Source organism: Genypterus blacodes, unplaced genomic scaffold, assembly GCF_046128005.1.
Source record: "Genypterus blacodes isolate CSIRO-AG114 ecotype Tasmania unplaced genomic scaffold, CSIRO-AGI_Gbla_v1 ptg000232l_1, whole genome shotgun sequence".
In the NCBI taxonomy this organism is placed as follows: Eukaryota; Metazoa; Chordata; class Actinopteri; order Ophidiiformes; family Ophidiidae; genus Genypterus; species Genypterus blacodes.
In genome coordinates, this window is record NW_027467030.1 from 485001 (window position 1) to 504653 (window position 19653).

General features: G+C 44.5%; 1 protein-coding gene across 1 annotated transcript in view; it reads right to left on the reverse strand.

The window, feature by feature from the left end:
- sema4f (sema domain, immunoglobulin domain (Ig), transmembrane domain (TM) and short cytoplasmic domain, (semaphorin) 4F) overlaps positions 1-19480 on the reverse strand; it is a 39012-nt gene extending 19532 nt beyond the window's left edge. The window contains exon 1 of the mRNA XM_076170818.1: positions 18682-19480. Coding sequence (XP_076026933.1) covers positions 18682-18775 — 94 coding nt within the window. The 5' untranslated portion in view covers positions 18776-19480. The remainder of the gene's footprint in view (positions 1-18681) is intronic.
- Positions 19481-19653: the final 173 nt, after the last annotated feature.

Consider the following 19653-nt stretch of genomic DNA (forward strand, 5'->3'; position numbering starts at 1 on the left):
TCAGTATTCTACCCTGGAATCGGCCAATCGTGTCACGTATTGGTCCGACCCTCAGCTGCAGCCAACCAATCACATGATGGCACTCCCTGCCTACTAGAACCCCCACAACACCCAAAGATAGTGATATACTGTAAGTGCTGCAGAAAACAAAGGGACCTCACATGATTACAATCTTACTGTGTGTCTGTGTGCGCGTGTGCGTGCGTGTGTGTGTGTGTGTGTGTGTGTTCCAGCCAAGGAACATTGTGTGTTGTTTGTGACAGTACTGAGTAATCTCTTAAACCATGCATGGTCAAGACAAGGTAATCTCCAACAGGTGAGAAAAGAACAAACACATACGCACGAACGCACACACACATACACACAGACACACAGCATTTGCAAGCCAAATCCATTTTTAAATGTAATGAAAAAAGCTTATAGGCTTTGAAGCACAAACTGTACCTTACTGTACCTCTCTCTCTCTCTCTCTGTCTGTCTGTCTCTCTCTCTCTCTCCCCCTCTTTCCCCCTCTCTCCCTCCCTCTCTCTCCCTCTTTACACACATGGACAGTCAGACCATGTTAAATAATGGATGAGCATTATTTCCACCTGGCTGGTTTGGTGCTGATTCACAGCAATGTCAGCTGGAAGGAATACTGCACACACACACAAACACACACACACAGGGTTATTAATAATAATTGATAACGCACTCTCCTCATTTTTAGTCCCACTTTGTCAGTTTTTCCCACCCTCCACACCTGTCACTCATCAGGATGAGATGTGGACCTGACATGGCCTCCAGCCTGACACAGGGGAAGTCACAGCTCACCAAACCTCCCTCTCTCTCTCTCTCTCTCTCCCTCTCCATCACATGATTAACGACAGACCACAAATCAATACCGTGCACCCCTTCATGTAGGTGCAGAGCTTCATTATTCACCACTGCACACACACACACACACACACACACACACACAAACACGGACTCTCGTTTCCATTCTACTCTACATCGTCATCGTTTCGGAGCAGAACCCTGCAACATCTCAGTGTCTTTGTGTGAAAAGCTGATGTGAAAACGTAATTGGCAGCTTATCATTAATGCATGCATATACCCCCACACACACACACACACACACACACACACACATTCACATACAGAATATATAAACTTAAATGAATCCCACAGCGCTCGGCGGGGTCAAGATACATATGAAGGTTTGACATTTAGAAAATAATGGTTGTTGAGCGAGGAAGAGAGACATTCAGATAGATGGAGGCAAACCGGTACACACACACACACACACACTTGGATGGTGATAGCTGGATGGTGGGTTTTCTTTCCTCCAGGCCAAGTAAGGCCACTAAGGACTGAGATACCCATAAGCTCCGCCCCTTCCCCCCACACCCAGGCCCTGTTATGATTGCTTCAAGCCCATCTCTTCCTCAGCATACTCCACTTCATTTGGAAAGTTTGCAGTGAAACTATTCTATTCAATGAAAACTAAATTCAAAAACAACAAAACAACCAAAAGGTCTCCATTCTGAGCCGGTACCAAACGGAGGAGATGTCAAGAAAATTAAAGACACTAATAAAAGATTCTTCCACACACAAACAGGTTGTAAAAGACAGAGCCAACACTAAATTACAGCCATAACCAGAAATCCAGTTTAATAAAACCAAATAGCAATTGCTATTTAATGTTCCTGGGATTCAGGGACCCAAACTGCTGCAGAGGAAAGTATAGAACACTCTATTCCAGAGTAATACAGAAGCAAAAGGAAAGAGAGGAAGATGGATGGTAGATGAAGATGTTGGAGATAACACAGCACATTTATCATGCACCTCTTTGCTCAGACTGTATTTATCATGTAGACGCAGCAACACGCCAAGACACTCGGCTACACACAGCACAGGTGAATAACTTCGTCTCCTATTAATGTCAGCGGGGTTTCCTTTCTCTCTCTCTCTCTCTCTCTCACACATACACACACACACACACACAGGGACAAATTGCTGACATGGATAGAATATTCCAGATGAGATTCCCACTCCAGCACCCTGACATCTCTACATTCACTACTGTATCTCTTTTTCCTTCCACTGTATGTGTTGGAGTGTCAATGTGTGTCGGTGTGTGTGTGTATTCATGTGCAGAGGTCCAGCAGGTCCAAAGGTCACTTCCCACAGCTCTAGGTTTCTCTGTAATGTCATCGTCACTCTGGGCGATGAGAGGAAGTAAAGGGGGGAGGAGGAGGGGTGTTTCCTTCCTTCCCTCACCAATACAATGGAGACGCAGAGTTTCATGCAGTGCAAGGAAAGCTTAAGTGTGGCTTCTACAAAGTGTGTGTATGTGTTTGTACGTGTATTATTTTGTTCTTTATAAACTCCATCTTCCTTTTCATGCGAGGAGGCAAATACAAATAAAGAAACAAATGAGATCTGCAGTGTGAAAGAGTAAAGCCATGAAGCACAGATGTTCCAGTGGAAGTGAGTGGGCTACAAGTGTTACAAAGCACAAGGGTCACGTTGTGTGTGTGCACGTCTAGCAACAACAACACATGAATGAATAAACTGTTAAAAAAGAGCAAAGATCCAACAAAGGGAGATAAACACAGAATTTAATTGACGTTTGCTGATTCGATTGTCTGCCAAATGATCTGCTAACCCAACCTCAGTGGAAGCAGACAGTAGAAATGATCAGCAGCTCCTTCTCATTCTCATGGCAGCTAATAGTTTTGCTGAGAATGCAGAGGTGTGATGAGGTTCACACAGATACAGAGAGGAACTTTTACAAATACGATTCACTAGAAGAAGGAGATTAATGCACATACACTCAAAAACACGCACACACACACACACACACACACACACACACAGTGCACCTGCATCCAGGCTGCTGTGTTGTGGATAGAGAACCTGTATCCTCAGGTACGATCCGCCCTCTAATGCTCTCCCAACAATCACAACCATACCCACAGGACCTGCACTGCAACTGCACTGATTAATGTGTGTGCCTCAACGGAAATTGGGTCAACCAGGGGCTCACACATCAATCTGCCAACTTGTTATGGTGCCAAGATGAGGAAGAGCAAGAGAGAGACAACCAGAGCGAGAGAGAGCAAGTGAGAGAGAGACGAGTCAGTGGTAGATCAGCTGGAGTGTAAACTAGGTAATTGCATTAACCTGAGTCTTTTCCTGGAATACAACTTTTACAGTCACAACATCCTCCATGTGTTTCCTGCCAGCAGGCAACAATTCTGCAGGAGCACTTCACCTCTTTTCTCTAGGTATAAAGATGTTTGGCAGAGGATTTAAACAGATTTACTTCATAAAGTTGCATCCAAACACCTCAATGTTAGGTCCAATTACTGCTTAGCAACACGTATGAGGGGTATTGTGTGTTTACGTATGAGGGGTATTGTGTGTTTACAGAAGTATTGTGTGTTTACGTATGAGGGGTATTGTGTGTTTACAGAAGTATTATAGGGATCATTTCACGCAGACAATGGCCATTTTAAACAGAACCCAGTGTAGGAGCGTGGTCAGATTTTAGAGCATATCCTCTTGCAGCAGCTGGTTGGAATGGCCAACACGTGGTTGCAGCGGCCACCGTGTCGCTGCACAGTTTAGCATACTGCAGATCTAATTAAACCATCTCTGTGGCGGCACACATCATCCTGCTCCGTCACTGATTGGTCCAGAGTCTGCAATGTTTTGTGAGGCGCAAAGAACCATGAGTCAGCACAGCAGCAGCAGCAGCACTAGCATCACAACGCAGGTGATTTATGTTGACGACAGCGTGCCGCCTCCTACAGCCAAATTACAGCCGGCTGCTTCAGATCACTACACTGCAGCTGGGCTCAGACAGAAAGAATCTAAAGAAGAAGCAGGGACTTAATAATGGATTTAAATGATGAATCTTATTACATCCTTCCACAGGAGACAGCGTTGGAACATAAACTATCATGTGATCACTGCCAGAGAACAGTCATATGTGTGTGTGTGTGTGTGTGTGTGTGTGTGTGTGTGGCATGCAGAATACAGAATGTGTAGTATCTGCACTAAGAAGTACACAAGAGAAGATAGGAAGCATGGGAGATACACACTTTTAATTTACTATCATGTCACAACAAATACAATTTACTCCTCCCTTTATTCCTTCCTTCACTTTCATCTTTCTCAGAGCAAAATATAAACATCGTATTTTTTTAAAATACCCCACACACACACACATACACTTTGAGACTTCCCCCACAGCCACCCATCACATCAGGGCCGGGTTGACCCACCATGTAAGTCAGCAGGGGTGGGCCACTCAATTAATAAGGCCCTGTTGCACAGATTAATGCCTGTTGATGATGTAGTCCACCCCATCACAGGCTGAACCAAGTGTGTGGTTGATTAAACCCAAAGGGAGAGACAGAGAGGGTCACAAGAGAGGGAGAGGGAGAGAGAGAGAGTCCTCTTTTCATCTCTTCTCCTTTCATGCAGCCATTGGTCTACAGGACGTGACAGCTCATCTTAACTTCCTGCCCTCCTCTCTCATCTTTCTCCTCTCTTCCCATCGACATTCATTTTCACCCAGGGATGAGAAATCTTCCTCTCACTCTCTCTTTCTTTCCACAGCTCAACCTTTTCTTTCATCTTCCCCTTTAAAGATATTCCTTGTCCCCTCCTCTTTCCTCTATTCATAATAAAACAATCATCATTTGGGGCTGCTGTGTTGTGTGTTTGAGGAGAACACATGGACAGACACACACACTCTGATGAACAAATACTTCATATGACTTCATACAAAACATGCGTGGTAGAAAACTAAAGCTGTGGTTCCACTGTACAGCAATGCTACCCTGCCTAGGCTTGTTTTCTATACACACACACACACACGCGCGCATGTGGTCGCACCTGGACATGGGAACACACCTGCAGGGAGGAGCAAAGAGACCGGATGATGACAAAGCACATTAGAGGAATACAAAGAAAACAAGTTGAAGATAGAAAAGGGAGAGTTAGAATGATGTGGAGGGACAATAGAAAGAAATGAAAAGGACAACGCAAGACAGAGAGAAATTAACTTCATCTGCGTGTGTGTCAGTGTGCGTGTCAGTGTGTGTGTGTGTGTGTGTGTGTTGGTCAGTTGGCTCCCACTGAGACAAGATTAATGACCCTTAGCTCATTCTTGGCACATACTGGGACCTCTCACTCTGTGTGTGTGTGTGTGTGTGTGTGTGTGTGTGTGTGTGTGTGTGTGTGTGTGTGTGTGTGTGTGTGTGTGTGTGTGTGTGTGTGCGCACGCTTGACCTAACAACAGGGGCTTTGTTCATGTAAAAGCTTTGAGCTACACCTCAGCCTCAATATGCTGAGCAGTGTGTGTGTGTGTGTGTGTGTGTGTGTGTGTGTGTGTGTGTGTGTGTGTGTGTGGCATATTCTGCAACAGTGATTGAATATTGTATAATTTACAGTACAATTTCATATTTATACATTAGATTAGATCAGATTAGATTATTCATATATTAAATGTGATCTATGTTTCCTTCATTCAGAGCAATAACAATGGTGCCACTATGTGTGTGTGTGTGTGTGTGTGTGTGTGTGTGTGTGTGTAGACGTGTGTGTGTTGCTGGCAGACAGGTTATTTTCACACCCTTACTGGTGGCTGTTATTCGCAGCTTTATCAGTGGTTGATAGCTGCAAGGCCACATAATATAACAGCACACACTGCTTCACAATGGCTGGGCCGTGTGACAAGCCTCATCAGCTCACACACACACACACTCACAGAGAAGCAGAAGCAGAAGCCGAAATTAGAGACATGAACTAAATGAACAATGACTGTAAATATCAACACCACAAACATGAATACAAAAGTCTATAACATGTAGGTCAGGATTGAAAACACACTCACCCCTGAACTCAGTGTGTATTCATAATGCAAACACATGGAGCTGAGTGAGCCAGAACACACACTCAGTCCGTCTGAGGCTCAAAGTCAGAGAAGAAGATCAACAAGAGGACAAAAGAGAATAAACTAAAAAAGTGGTCAAACTTCACAAAGCATAGCTGTGAGCCAAAAAGAGCAGAGCTGAACTCCAGGTCACTTTCTACAGTAACATCATCTAACTCTGCTAATGTAGTTTATTCTTCATCTACTCTGACTTTAGGGTTCATTTCCTGTGTAAAGCCAATCAGAATGAATAACCTTGGTGTGTTGACAGTTAGAGTGTGTATGAAATGAACTGTGCCTTTAAAATAAAATGGGCCCCACACTTTGCATGCCCTGCTCTTCACCTTCAGCTGTCATCACAACAATTACAGGTGTGTGTGTGTGTGTCAGATAGAATAGCCACTTCCTTACAAGAGAGACACACACACCTGTATGTAAAATGTAAAACGCTGGTGCATATGAATGCACAAAGGGCGGGAACGACACACACACATCCCTGGGTGTTGGTGTTATGTAGCTGTTCACCATTTATAGGCTGTTAAGTGTGTATTTTATATTTCTACATAAATCTGTTGAGCCTTAAAGCCAAATCTCTCCTGACATCACTCACTTGGTTCCACGCCCACAAATTTACTCTGCCTCGTAAAACTAAAATTGTAAAAGACTATTGCTGTGTGTGTGTGTGTTTGTGTGAGGTAATGAGCCGTTTGAAGTGCGTGGCTCTGCTGGTTGTTGAGTGTTTGCACAGGTAGGAAGCGGCTTACCGGGCAACGCTGTCAATCATTTATGAAGATTAAGATAAAGCGTAAGGAGGAGGAGGGGAATATAATCGTTACTGAGCGCTGCTACCAAGCACACAGATCTGACCTCGGTTGTGTGTTTGGTGAGGTGTGTGTGTGAGTGTGTGTGTGTGTGTGTGTGTATCGAGGCCACCAAGACCATCTTCCTGTACTCAGAAATACAAATCACACACACATACTCGCTTCCTTTTCTCATAAACCTTTCTATATATACTGCAAATACGACCAATAGCAGTGTGTGTGAGAGAGAGAAAGAGAGAGACAGAGACAGAAACAGAAGAGAGAGACAGAGACAGAGAGAGAGAGAGAGAGAGAGAGAGAGAGAGAGAGAGAGAGAGAGAGAGAGAGAGAGAGAGAGAGAGAGAGAGACAGAGACAGAGACAGAGACAGAGACAGAAGAGAGGGACAGAGACAGAAGAGAGACAGAGACAGAAGAGAGACAGAGACAGAGACAGAGACAGAGACAGAGACAGAGAGAGAGAGAGACAGAGACAGAGACAGAAGAGAGGGACAGAGACAGAAGAGAGAGAGAGACAGAGACAGAGACAGAGACAGAGACAGAGACAGAGACAGAGACAGAGACAGAAGAGAGGGACAGAGACAGAAGAGAGAGACAGAGACAGAGACAGAAGAGAGAGACAGAGACAGAGAGACAGAGACAGAGACAGAGACAGAGACAGAGACAGAGACAGAGAGAGAGAGACAGAGACAGAGACAGAGACAGAGACAGAGACAGAAGAGAGGGACAGAGACAGAAGAGAGAGACAGAGACAGAGACAGAGACAGAGACAGAGAGACAGAGAGATAGAGAGAGAGAGAGAGAGAGAGAGACAGATTAGAATTATAGAATTATAGACAGACCCAGAACTGTCAGTGTTTTGGCCAGCAAAGCCACAATAAAGTAGCCAACTGCCGACTCCATAAGTCATTAACACACACTCACACACATTACAAAAATATATTATCAAGGGTAACCATGCCAACAATACAAGCTTATTAGCAGATGTCGATGCCCTAAATTCACTCCTTAAGCTCTCACAAACAGACACAAACACACACACACACACACACGCACACACACGCACACCTACGTACAAACTCAGAGAGCGAGTGTGATCTAAGCCGTATGCAGGAGTGGGATGAGTCGCCTCTTATTGCCCTTAACTGCATTGATTCCTTTCATTGAATTCCCTTTTAATGGACCTAAATTACACTGCATTAACACAAACAGAACAAACAAACACACACAGCCTCCCATTACCAGACATTTATCCAGACAACGTCCCATTAGTTAAACAGCCAAAGGCCTCCAATTAACCAACATTGAACTTGGACCATTTACAAGCACAGAGCCGCAATGTCTCAGGATTCTGCCGAGCAAACAAAACGAGGGTTGAGTCCTTCAGATGATTCGGTACAATATCTTCAATTTGATCCACTTTCCTCCGCTAACCAATCAATAAGAGACATGGGCTGACGTCAGTGTGTCGGCACACCATCGTCTGAGAACATCCAAGTGTTCTCAGAGTGAAGGAGACCTCAGATCAGTCACACACCATTACAGACGTCGCTTTAAATTGACTTCTCTTACATCATCCACGATAGAAACGTATCATTTAGTCCAGTGAGTTAATCTAATCTGCTCGATGGGATCTGATTTCCTTTCCGCCCCGTGCGGACAAAAGGTCTCTGCAGAGAAAGCACTTTGGCTGATGAGACGGTCTAATGCGGGCGGCTGTGATCTGACTGAGCGTTCTGAGCCGTGACGTCATGATGGAGAACTTTAATTAGGATGCAGGATTGGATTTGTGTCGTTCCGTTCTGTGCTTTCATTTTTTTAATACAGTGTGTGACGTTGAACTTCAGAGGCGGACTTCTTGCTAAACTTTAATCACTGATTAGCACGGCGACATGTGACGGTGCTGGCATGTGGAATAGAATGATCTGATAGACTTTGATGGAGTTTAATCAGTTTTACACCTATATCTGATTTGCTACCCTTCAGATCTGATACCTGTGTTAACACATTACTGACTGGAGCGACACACGTGTGGGAATAAGGGTTTCATTTCCCCTTACCAGCAGATGTTAAAGACACAATAGGCACATGTGAGGCTGAAATGTTGTGTTTCCTCCTATGAGTTTAGCCCGAAACAGATGTGTCCCCCTCTGGTTCCTTGAGAGATCTACTATTTTCACGAGTGTAATACAAAGTCAAACAAATCAAAAAGTAAAAAGTAAAACCCCTCCGACTGGCAGACCTGTTTGCCGTGACACAAACATAACGCTAGCTTTCTGTAGATTAGGCTGTAGATTACACTTTATAAAGTGAATCGTCTTCATTGCTGTATCCCGTTACCTTCATTCAACACCAAACTGCAGCTTTGATCGGTGCTCACTGTAACACAGCTCTGTGAGAAACAAAGGCTCGGCGTGGAAACTACAGCTTCACCACTTGAACGCAGCAAGGAGGAGAGTCATGCTATCCTACATGACACACACACACACACACACACACACACGCGCACACATTTCAGGGAGTCTTCTATTGTAATGTTAAGATAAGAGATGAAAGTATGGTGTTTCTCTGGCTCTAAAGACCCTCTCTGTCTGTATTCCCCCTGGACACGAACACACACATGTACATACACACACACACACACACACACACTCAACATACATACAGGCTCAGCAGACACCTCAATTATGATAATGTGGATCAGCATTAATGTATCCTTACAGAGCTACAGAGAAAACGTGTGCGTGTGTGTGGTGTGTGCGTGTGTGTGTGTGTGTGTGTGTGTGTGTGTGTGTGTGTGTGTGTGTGTGTGTGTGTGTGTGGGGAGTCTGTATCTCATTTAAAACAGGTTACTCCCTCCAGAAAATCTCAACCTTCAGCATTTTTCGTCCCTGCCTCTCTACACACACACACACACACACACACACACACCATTTACTTTACCGCTGAAATTTCATTTTGCAATTGCGCAATGTCATGTACAATGTTTGCTTCAATAAAAACAAATTGCAAAAAATAAAGATATTTAATGTCTGTAGACGAAACAAAATGGAAACCAAAATGGAAGGCAAGGGCTCAAGAAAAAGTGCAAGAATGTAGTACTTCAGAAGCTCCTTTATCACAAACATCTCCTCCTCCTTCTCCTCCCCCTCCTCCCTTCTCTCCTAGACTCCCCTCCTCCCTCTAATTACCACCTCAGACTCCAATTAAAAGAAACCACAATAAAGGAGAGAGAAAAGCTGGAGAACGAGGTGTGGCCAGGGAAAGAGAGAGGGAGAGAGAGGGAGAGAGAGAGAGAGGGAGAGAGAGAGAGGGAGGGAGAGAGAGAGAGAGAGAGCGAGCGAGCGCAACTGAAAGCCTTTAATGAGAGGTTTGTTCACACTCACACACACTCATATTCATATACATGATTGAAGACATAACGGGTGAGAGCATGCAGGGGATCCAACACTTGAGGCTTTTTAAAGGGACAGAATCTGCTAAGAGACTGAAAATGGGGCAGGAAGACGAACTGTATGTGTTCTCATCATGTTATGTGTCTGCATGTGTGGGGACGTATGTGTAAAAGTGCACAGATGTGTATGTGAGCCTCTGTGTGTGTGTGTGTGTGTGTGTGAAGGGAATCCTGCTGACAGGTTTTCCTTTGTGTTAGAACCCGCCTGTTTCCTGCCATTAAATTTCCTAATGTTGCTACACAATTTTCCCGGCTACCCTCCTCAGCAGAAACACACACACACACACACACACACACACACACACACACACACACACACACACACACACAGCACCCTTGCGGTCATGGAAATACTTTCAAAGATGTATCCATGAATCTTCTCTTTTGTTTACATATGTAAAACCTTTACAGAGTCTCTGGGGATCGCGGCCTCGGGGTCCCATTCAGTTGATTTATCATTTATCCTGCTTTGAATATATGTAATATAAATAAAGTGTCTGCTAAAGTTTGATTTATGAAGAAGTGAAACTAGACTCATGAAATGTCGTGAGCGAGTTGACTTAGGGTGTATTCATGAATTCATCACATGATTACAGGAGTCAGCTTATAGTTTGCATGATGAGTCACTGTTTACAGAACACAAGTACACATTGGTTGGTCTTAACTTCATCCACTAAGATACCAACCAATGGATATGGATTAACACACACACACAAGGAAAGAGGAGAAGGTGTGAGAGAGAGAGCAGACATGTGGTTTGATCTGCTGAGCCAACAAAGAAAGAGCAAGCATACAATCTGGGTTCATTGTAGACACACACACACACACACACACACACAATATCAGTCTGTCCTTTTCATCTATAAGAAGCATTACTCATCTTCTCCTGCCAGTGTTTGCATGCATCTGTGTGTGCGTGCGTGTGTGTGTGTGTGCGTGCTTCTGTGCCACACCAGAGTATCAAGTCATCATGTTACCTGAATCACAGCGGGAGGGGTGTCTTGCTTTGAATGACATCATCAAACACCCTGCAGTGTGTTTGTGTGTGTGTGTGTGCGTGCGTGTATGTGTATGTGTATGTGTGCATGCATGCCTTCATGTGTGTGTGCACGTGTGTGTATGTGATCACACGTGCAAACTGGTTGAGCCAATAGCGAGTTGTCATGCAAACTGTCAAACAAAGCAGTTGAACCTGACTATCCGGTTCCGCTAATAGAGGTGGAACGCTGGAAAGCTTACGTAGGACCTGTTTGTCTCTTATATTTGACTAGTCAAAGAACATGCTCAGTGGAATCAGCTGTTTAACCACAGCTATGGGCAGAGACATTTACATGAGTGACTTCACAGCAGCAGGAGTGTTAGGAGTCATATAAGAGGTGTTGTGATATTACTACACACAAGTAACACTGTACGGTACAACTTAGTGGTAGAGAACGTTTAGACAACTCAGATCGTAATCAGACAATAACAGAAACAAACTTCAGCATGTAATAAACACATTGCGTCGTCGCGCTTAAACGGAATTTCCGCCAATTCAGTTCAATCAGATTCACTGAACTGGAAAACTACAGAATTAAGGTGCATTGGATTTTATGTGTGAAGGTCATGCACGCCTTTAAAATGCTTTTAAAACAACACATTTGTAAGGTTTGTCAACTCTAAACTCAAACTCAAAAATGGTTCCGTCCCTGTTATTCTGTGTTTTTACCTCCAAACCTTCCCCTTTTCCCTGAATGTTGACCTTGACATTCATTGCGTTAACATATTACCCATTTACAAGACATTTTCTCAGCACTCAAACTCAAGAGTCGGCACAAAGTGGCAATTACAGCATCCCACTGTCACTGAGAGGAAAGAAAAAGAAACGCCAAAGGGCACAAATGTGGAATTAGCTGACTGCTTGTGACTGCAGGTACAACGCTGATACACGGAGTTTTATTACAACATGAGCTGTCAACCCTTAAAACAATGCAACGCCTATTTCCACACACTGAGACAACAACAACACAGCGTTTATCTCCCATTAGTCCCTGCAGTGGGAGCGAGTGGGTGAGATAGGCCAAATATGAGTCAAATAAAGTGTGTGTGTGTGTGTGTGTGTGTGTGTGTGTGTGTGTGTGTGTGTGTGTGTGTGTGTGTGTGTGTGTGTGTGTGTGTGTGTGTGTGTGTGTGTGTGTGTGCGTGTGTCCGGCGGGGAAGAGACCGAGGAATTGTAATATTCTACTCACAAAGAGAGAGAGAGAGTCTGTCTGTCTGTGTTTGTGTACGTGTGTGTATCCTTCCTTCCTCCCACGCCTGAATCTTCCCTTTGTGCTGACACAGGTTTTACACAAAGAACACACACTCCACTCACACACCCATATTCTTAAATAACTAATTGTATAAATGTAATTTATTCTGTAGCCACAATGAACGGGGGCAGAATGACGCATGGCTTTACATTCAGATCTATACCAACACACACACACACACACACACAGGACACCAACACAGACACATTGATTGACAATTAGTTTCTTATTATACTCTTCCGATCAGTCTGGGTAAACAGCCACAAACTCTCAGAGGACGTGTTCTTGTGTGTGTGTGTGTGTGTGTGTGTGTGTGTGTGTGTGTGTGTGTGTGTGTGTGTGTGTGTGTGTGTGAGAGAGAGAGAGGGTGGAGGAGAGAGAGAGAGAGAGAGAGAGAGAGAGAGAGAGAGAGAGAGAGAGAGAGAGAGAGAGAGAGAGAGAGAGAGAGAGAGAGATGTTCACAGGTTAATAAGCACTGTCAATGCCTCAAGGTGACCCTGCTTGACCTATGACCTGGTCATAACCTTTGAATCCCATCCCCTCTTGTCTGTCTGGTCTATTTTGTCATGAATGAGACTGATCAATTACACACACACACACACACACACACACACCCCTCCCCCTTTCTCTCCCCCCCTCTCCATCTCACCCCCTCTCTTCTCTGGGTCTTTATTCTTGTTTAACAGCTGATTAGCTTTGAGAATATGCCATCATTTTTGCCAATCAAAATATTGACAGACTGACTTCAAATATCAAATATGTGCCCTGTGTCCATCAACCCTTTGTTGTTCTCCTTTACTTCACCTTAAGCTGCTGAACGATCAATACTGATTCATATGATTGACGACGACACATTGAGCAATACTGAACAACCCTGTATGCTCTCAGACACCAAAGAGTTAACTCGTTTATGCTTCATCACAGGGCACAGCATTCTACATTCAGGACCCTCATCCCTCATCAGATAGGACTTTCAAGAAAACAGAGGAGAAGAAGAAGAAGAAGAAGAAGAAGAAGAAGAAGAAGAAGAAGAAGAAGAAGAAGAAGAAGAAGAAGAAGAAGAAGAAGAAGAAGAAGAAGAAGAAGAAGAAGAAGAAGAAGAAGAAGAAGAAGAAGAAGAAGAAGAAGAAGAAAAAGAGATGACGAGGGTGAATTCCTGTGGATTTGGCTCCCACAGGCTCAAGATGACAGAAACTTTGTCCACAGCATGACGTCGCACATTTCACCAGATTTTTATGAACGAGGGAGTGAGAACCGGGCTGGAAAGGAGGAATGAATGGAGGAGTAGAATTCCTCCGACCCACCTACGACATCAGCCAACACCAACCTTGGCCTCTAAGTGGCTGGTGTGTAAACTATTCACAGTAATCAGAGAGGCTCAGCAGAGACAGAGAAAACCAAAACCCCAAAGAATCCCAAACACGAAAATGCCCTGGGAATGTAAGAAAGAGAATCTGCTTTGTGAGACAGTGTGTGTGTGTGTGTGTGTGTGTGTGAGAGAGTGTATGGCCTTTGACATCCGATACAGTTTGACCTTTTCTGCTCTGACAAGCTCTAGTCACGGGAGTGTGTGTGTGTGTGGGCTGACTGATGTACAACCATGTTTATGTGTGTGCACTGCCCATGTAGTTCTCATAGTTGGAAACAATGTGGAGGCTTCAGAAAGCAGCGCATCATGAATATAAAGCGTATGAGAAGCCTTTTCTGCAAGTGTTAATGAATTTTGCTGACGAATGTAAGGAGGAGACGAAGGATTTTACTGTAGGTGGCAACCACAGCTGGGATTTCTGACTTTGCAAAGACTGACAAGATGGAGTTGTCTCTTTCTTCTCCTATTGGACTATTTCAGTTCAAATTCAATCATGGAAATACTAATTATCCAATCCTTTCTTGATGAATTTTGTGTGTTTTTGTTGTGTTTCTGGCTGCAGCAGTGTGGAGGTCGCTTGCTCTCATTCTACAAGCTTCATGGTCCTTGCCTGTGTGCCAATGCCAGCGCAGAAGAATTCACTGAAGTTCCAGGCAGTGTTGGAAAAGCAAACATGTCTGCAAAGTATTGATTTTGTCTCGAATGAATGTCAAATGATTTCACGACAAATGCTTTCATGAACCTGTCGGGAAAGGCTGCTGGTACCTGCCAATCACATTTGTATTCAGCCTCGGAGCAAAAAGAGAGACGGGGGGGGGGGGGGAATTTGTAACACAACACAAAGGACGACAGAATGAACGGGAACAGAAAGGATGAGGGAGGAAGAAAGAAAGAAAACAGCGTGGAACTGAGAGAGTGACAACGTCGAGTGTTATGTGACAATTGTTAAGAGCACTTGAAATATTTCTGAGTTGGAAAAAGAGAGATAAAGATAGACGGCTTTATCCTTCTGGCATGCACTCAAACTGCAGCCGGCAGAGAGCACAGCTTATCAGACAAAAATAAAAGAAGCACTAAAAGCCTTTCTGATGCCTTTCTGCATTCCCTCGGTACCACTCAACTTCACCAGCCCCTATCAACGACACTTAGGAGAAAGAGAGACGACGGTGGGTGCTGCCAAACAAAGAGAGGGGAAGAGAGGGAAGGAGGGGCGCAGGGCTGAGAAGGAGGAAAGACTGAGGAATCCATATGGGGGAAGAGAGAAAATCTAAGCTCTCGTCTTTTGCACAACCACTTCCTATCCCCCAGTGGGAGAAAACAATGCTGCCTCAGCCCAAACACTAATCTACTGTCCACATGTATTCTCTCAGCTACCAACAGACAGTTTAGGACGCTTACACTCCTCTGAGGCTCATCCACAGGCATCTCTATGGCATCAACACTGAGCTGAGGAGCAGTCTTCACATTATGACCTCAGACAACCCCAAAGATATTTCTGACCACATTGCGTCAGTCTTATTTATATTTGTGGAAGCTTTTTCTGAGAAAAGTATAAAGTCTCTGTTTCACAACATGTCTGATTTACATGCACATACATGACTACTGGGCCATGTAATGTCCTGTACCATACTGTGTAGTGTGCAGAACTACTTTTCAGGGCACATGAAAGAAGCCAGAGGGCGTGACCTGACTTCCTGTCAGTTGTTCATTCGTACTAGTTTCACTATTGCAAAACAAAAGTTCTACCTCATTAAAACTGTATGAATGTTTCAGTCGGGGGGGGGGGGGTTAAGCAGAGAGACGTGAGAGAGAGAGAGAGAGAGAGAGAGAGAGAGAGAGAGAGAGAGAGAGAGAGTGAGGCTTTACGTCGACTGAAGGAGACCCTGATCCATGGAGTCTTTACATTGCTGGCAGCCGGCCCTCCATTGTGGTGGCATCCTAATCAGATTCATGTGAGGAGCATTAATATGGCTGCTGGCCCAACCAAACTGACTGGGAATGGCTGTCTCTCTCTCCAATGCAGCCAAAATGAGGGAGGGGCCTTTCTTATTCCTATGGACGTCATGTGGTAGCTAAACTTCCACATAATTCTAATTTAATTTTACTCTTCCAAACTGTATTGTGCTTTCTAAGAATACGTTTGTAATATTATGAGGCAAATGCTGAAGTGTTTACGAGTGCACTAGAGCCAAGTATACAGCCCAGGCCTGTTTGTGATTGCTTCAAATTAAAAACCCACGCTCTGTTGTCAAGTGAGCTCCACAGATGTTCAGTTCATTATACAGAGGCTTATTTAACCAAGCAGTCTTATGACTTTTCCTCAGCCACTTAATAGGGGAACTGGGGCACATTATCATGAACATATATTGCAAGGACAATAGATATAAAAACATTATAACAGCAGTGAGATATGAACGGTTACTTAATACAACACGTGTGGATATTGCTTTCCGATCAAAGAGCGGATGGCAAAGAGAGAAGCCATTCATATTGCAGCATAAGCAATAAAGGTATTATGTAAACATATAGATGATCCACTGAAGAAAGGACTGTGATCACACACTATATATGTCATAACCATATCAGCAAAGAAACGGAGCTATTTATTTTCAATAGTTTGGTATGATGATGTCATGTATGATGCTTTTCCATTCTGACAAAAATGGAAAAACACAGAATTTGTGTTATTTTGTGGCATGTAACGACAGATTGAGGTCAATATTCCCTGAAAGCTGCTGTAAACATTAATATTATAATTTAAAGCGTTATGTTTTGGAACCAGCATCTAGTGGCCATTAGAGGAACTGCAATATAAGATACATTGTACAGGCTTCAGTTCTCAGCTGTAGGAGTACTGGGCTGTTACATACAGCTCATACAAACCAATGTCAGCGCACACACGCACACACATACACACAGACACACACACATCACCTGATCAGTTGCTCTTAACAACTACAGTGAAATTACATAAGAGCCTTTCTTAGTGATCACAGCTGCACTCACACGCATGTACACACACACGCACACACACACACCCTTCTAAGTGTGCCAGCTAATCTGGTTTTCTGTTCAGGAAATAAATGTCATACAATAGTCCTAAGGTGCTACAGCAGGTAAGTTAACAGCTAAACTTTGATTTGACTGTAGCAATAAAATGACAAATTTGATCACGAAACACTGTGCTGTTGATAAATATGTTGGAATAAACCTCTATCTCTTTGGCTTTCACTGTCATTTATGTTTGTTGGCATTCATTCATCCAAACAGCATTTGCTGTGGGACTGGCATGCCCCAGTTGCATAATGTCCCACACTGTGGCGACACGGAGAGAACTCATACAGTGCATCCACTCAGAATGGAACCACTGTAGGTCCATTCTGAACAGAAAACGATCAGTGCTGATGGGCATGACGGCAGAGCTGCAGTGAGGCAGAGAAGCAAAGGGAACATGAGTCAGGTGACTACACGGACACACAGTGATGCAAGCTCTAAATCTTTTCCTCCTGGCTGCACCAGAGTGTAAACAGCATCACATGGGAGAGAGAGAGGGAGAAGAGAGAAGAGAGAGAGAGCAGGGGTGCAGGACTTCCATGAGCAAATCTTCAAACAAAAATAATGAAAAAGGAATGAGAGAAGGGAAAACATAAGAGGAGAATTGTGCCGTGCGTTTAGAGGGTCAATGACAGGGCGACTACATTTACATCACACACAAATTGCCTCGTAAACAAAGACGATAAGTTCAAAAGAGGCACTGAGAGATATCAACACATATAAGCGCACAGACACTCGCAATCCAATCTCCTCAGCCTCAGACAATACAGTCTGTGCCCAGCCCCTCAAAGGCCCCCTATGATGTTGCTGTTATGGCCTCCTCTCATTTTATGATTTCCATTTTAACTGTCTGTCATTTTCCAGAAAACAGGAAGGCGGCCGCGTCTGTGGAGCTGACCCCAGCAGTCACAGCACAAAGAGGGAGCTTGTTAGAGTGCTGGGCTCCTCTTCCATTCACTCTGACTTATTGCCATCCAAAACTGTCTCTCTCTCTCTCTCTCTCTCTCCCTCTTCCTCTCTCTCTTGCTTCAGCACTATCTCTCACTCAACATGCAGCCTCAGTCCCATAACAGCTCCATGTCCTGTCTGTGACGGAAACTCCTTGCAGCTCGAGCAGTGGAGTTGGCTGAGACACAAAATTAACACTCAATCTTATGTGGATTGTCAGTTCAGTTTTAAAGAGCCGCCTCACCCTTTCCCTATCTGGAGGAGGTGGAATAAAAAGGCACATTCCCTATTCACTCCAAATCCGTCCAGCAAGATACAGAAGGACTCAAACTATCCCTTTAAATCTAAGAGCTCAAACGCGTTTGTGCCCAGTCTGTCTGTGCACTTGTTGGCGAGGAGCAGAACAAGTCTGGCACCTGCTTGCTTCGCCAGCATCATCATTTATCAAGCCACAATAAAAGCAGAAGGCAGGCGTTTGGCACCGCGCCCTGAGCGCGTAAAGCAGCAGTGTAAAGCGAAGGTACGCGGCAGGTTAAATGTTATATCAAGCGCTGTTTTGTACTCAAATGCTGTCGAAGTGTAACACAAAGGCTACTTAAGAGCTTTACAGAATCCGGCTGTGCATAAAGCGTATGAGGAGAGATGATTCCAAGCTGAACTGAATTTACTCCTACAGTGACAAAGTGACAACACAGCGTATCGAGCATCAGAATAAGTGCAGATGGAGAAGAAGAATGGCCTTTCAAAGCCTTCACATTTGCTCAGGATCTACAACTGTCACGCCTTTATGTTGTGTCCTCCACCTCAGGTTACTCACCTCCCAGCCCGCCCAGAGTCGCTGCCCTGGCGGCTCCAGAGAGCAAACAGCACACCGAGAGCAGGATCAGCATCGCGTCCGCTGTAGACCTCATTATTCGGGGCCCCGTCCTGGTACAGGGGAGAAGTCCTGCTCAGTCTGATCTCGATTTTAAAGTCAAAGTCCGAGACTTCTTGATCAGCTGTGAGGCATCCTGAAAGCAGCTTCACACTTCAGTCCACTTCAACAACCCGCAGGCTTCAGTCCCATATTGTGAAATGTGTTCGACATTTCATTTGACTAAACGCAACAGCCGTTTCTTCAGATATCTCACTTTATAATATTACTCCTTTTCCAGTCGCGCATACAGACTGCACAAAGCGCGCATATCAGTGCGTGTACCTTTGTGCATACATTCGATCCGCGTAAATGCGAAGCGTGGATTATTCACTAAATAAAGGCGACAGGGTGAAAGTCCGGAAACGGTTTTAGATCAATGCACGATCCTCCAAACATAAACTGAGAGTCAAAGTAATCCAAAGTGCTGGTAGGAATAATGTCCAATGTCCTGGAATATAATAAACTGAACACTCGGTCTGATCTGTGCCCCGGTGTCGCCCTGCGCGTCCCACTGGTCGCAACAAATCTCCAGAAGTCCTCAGTTTAAAATGACCAAAGCGAATTATTTGTCCAGTGAAAAATAAACCCGGAGACGCAGATTAAACTCGGCAAATAAAGGCGGTGCAGCGCGCGCGCGGTGGCCGGCTGGTCGGAGCTCGAGCGCCGTGTTACACTCTAGGTTTTGGCGACCGGCAGCCTGTGCCGTTGCTGCGCGAGCGTCTGCAAACCCTCTCGAGCCCCGCCCTCCGGAAAAGGCAGCGCGAGGGGATACAACAGGTAAGTAGGTGACGTCACCAGGTGGATTGTTTTTGTTTGTTTTTTATCGTTCACATTTTTACTTTGACGCGTAAAAGATCAATTATTTATTTATTT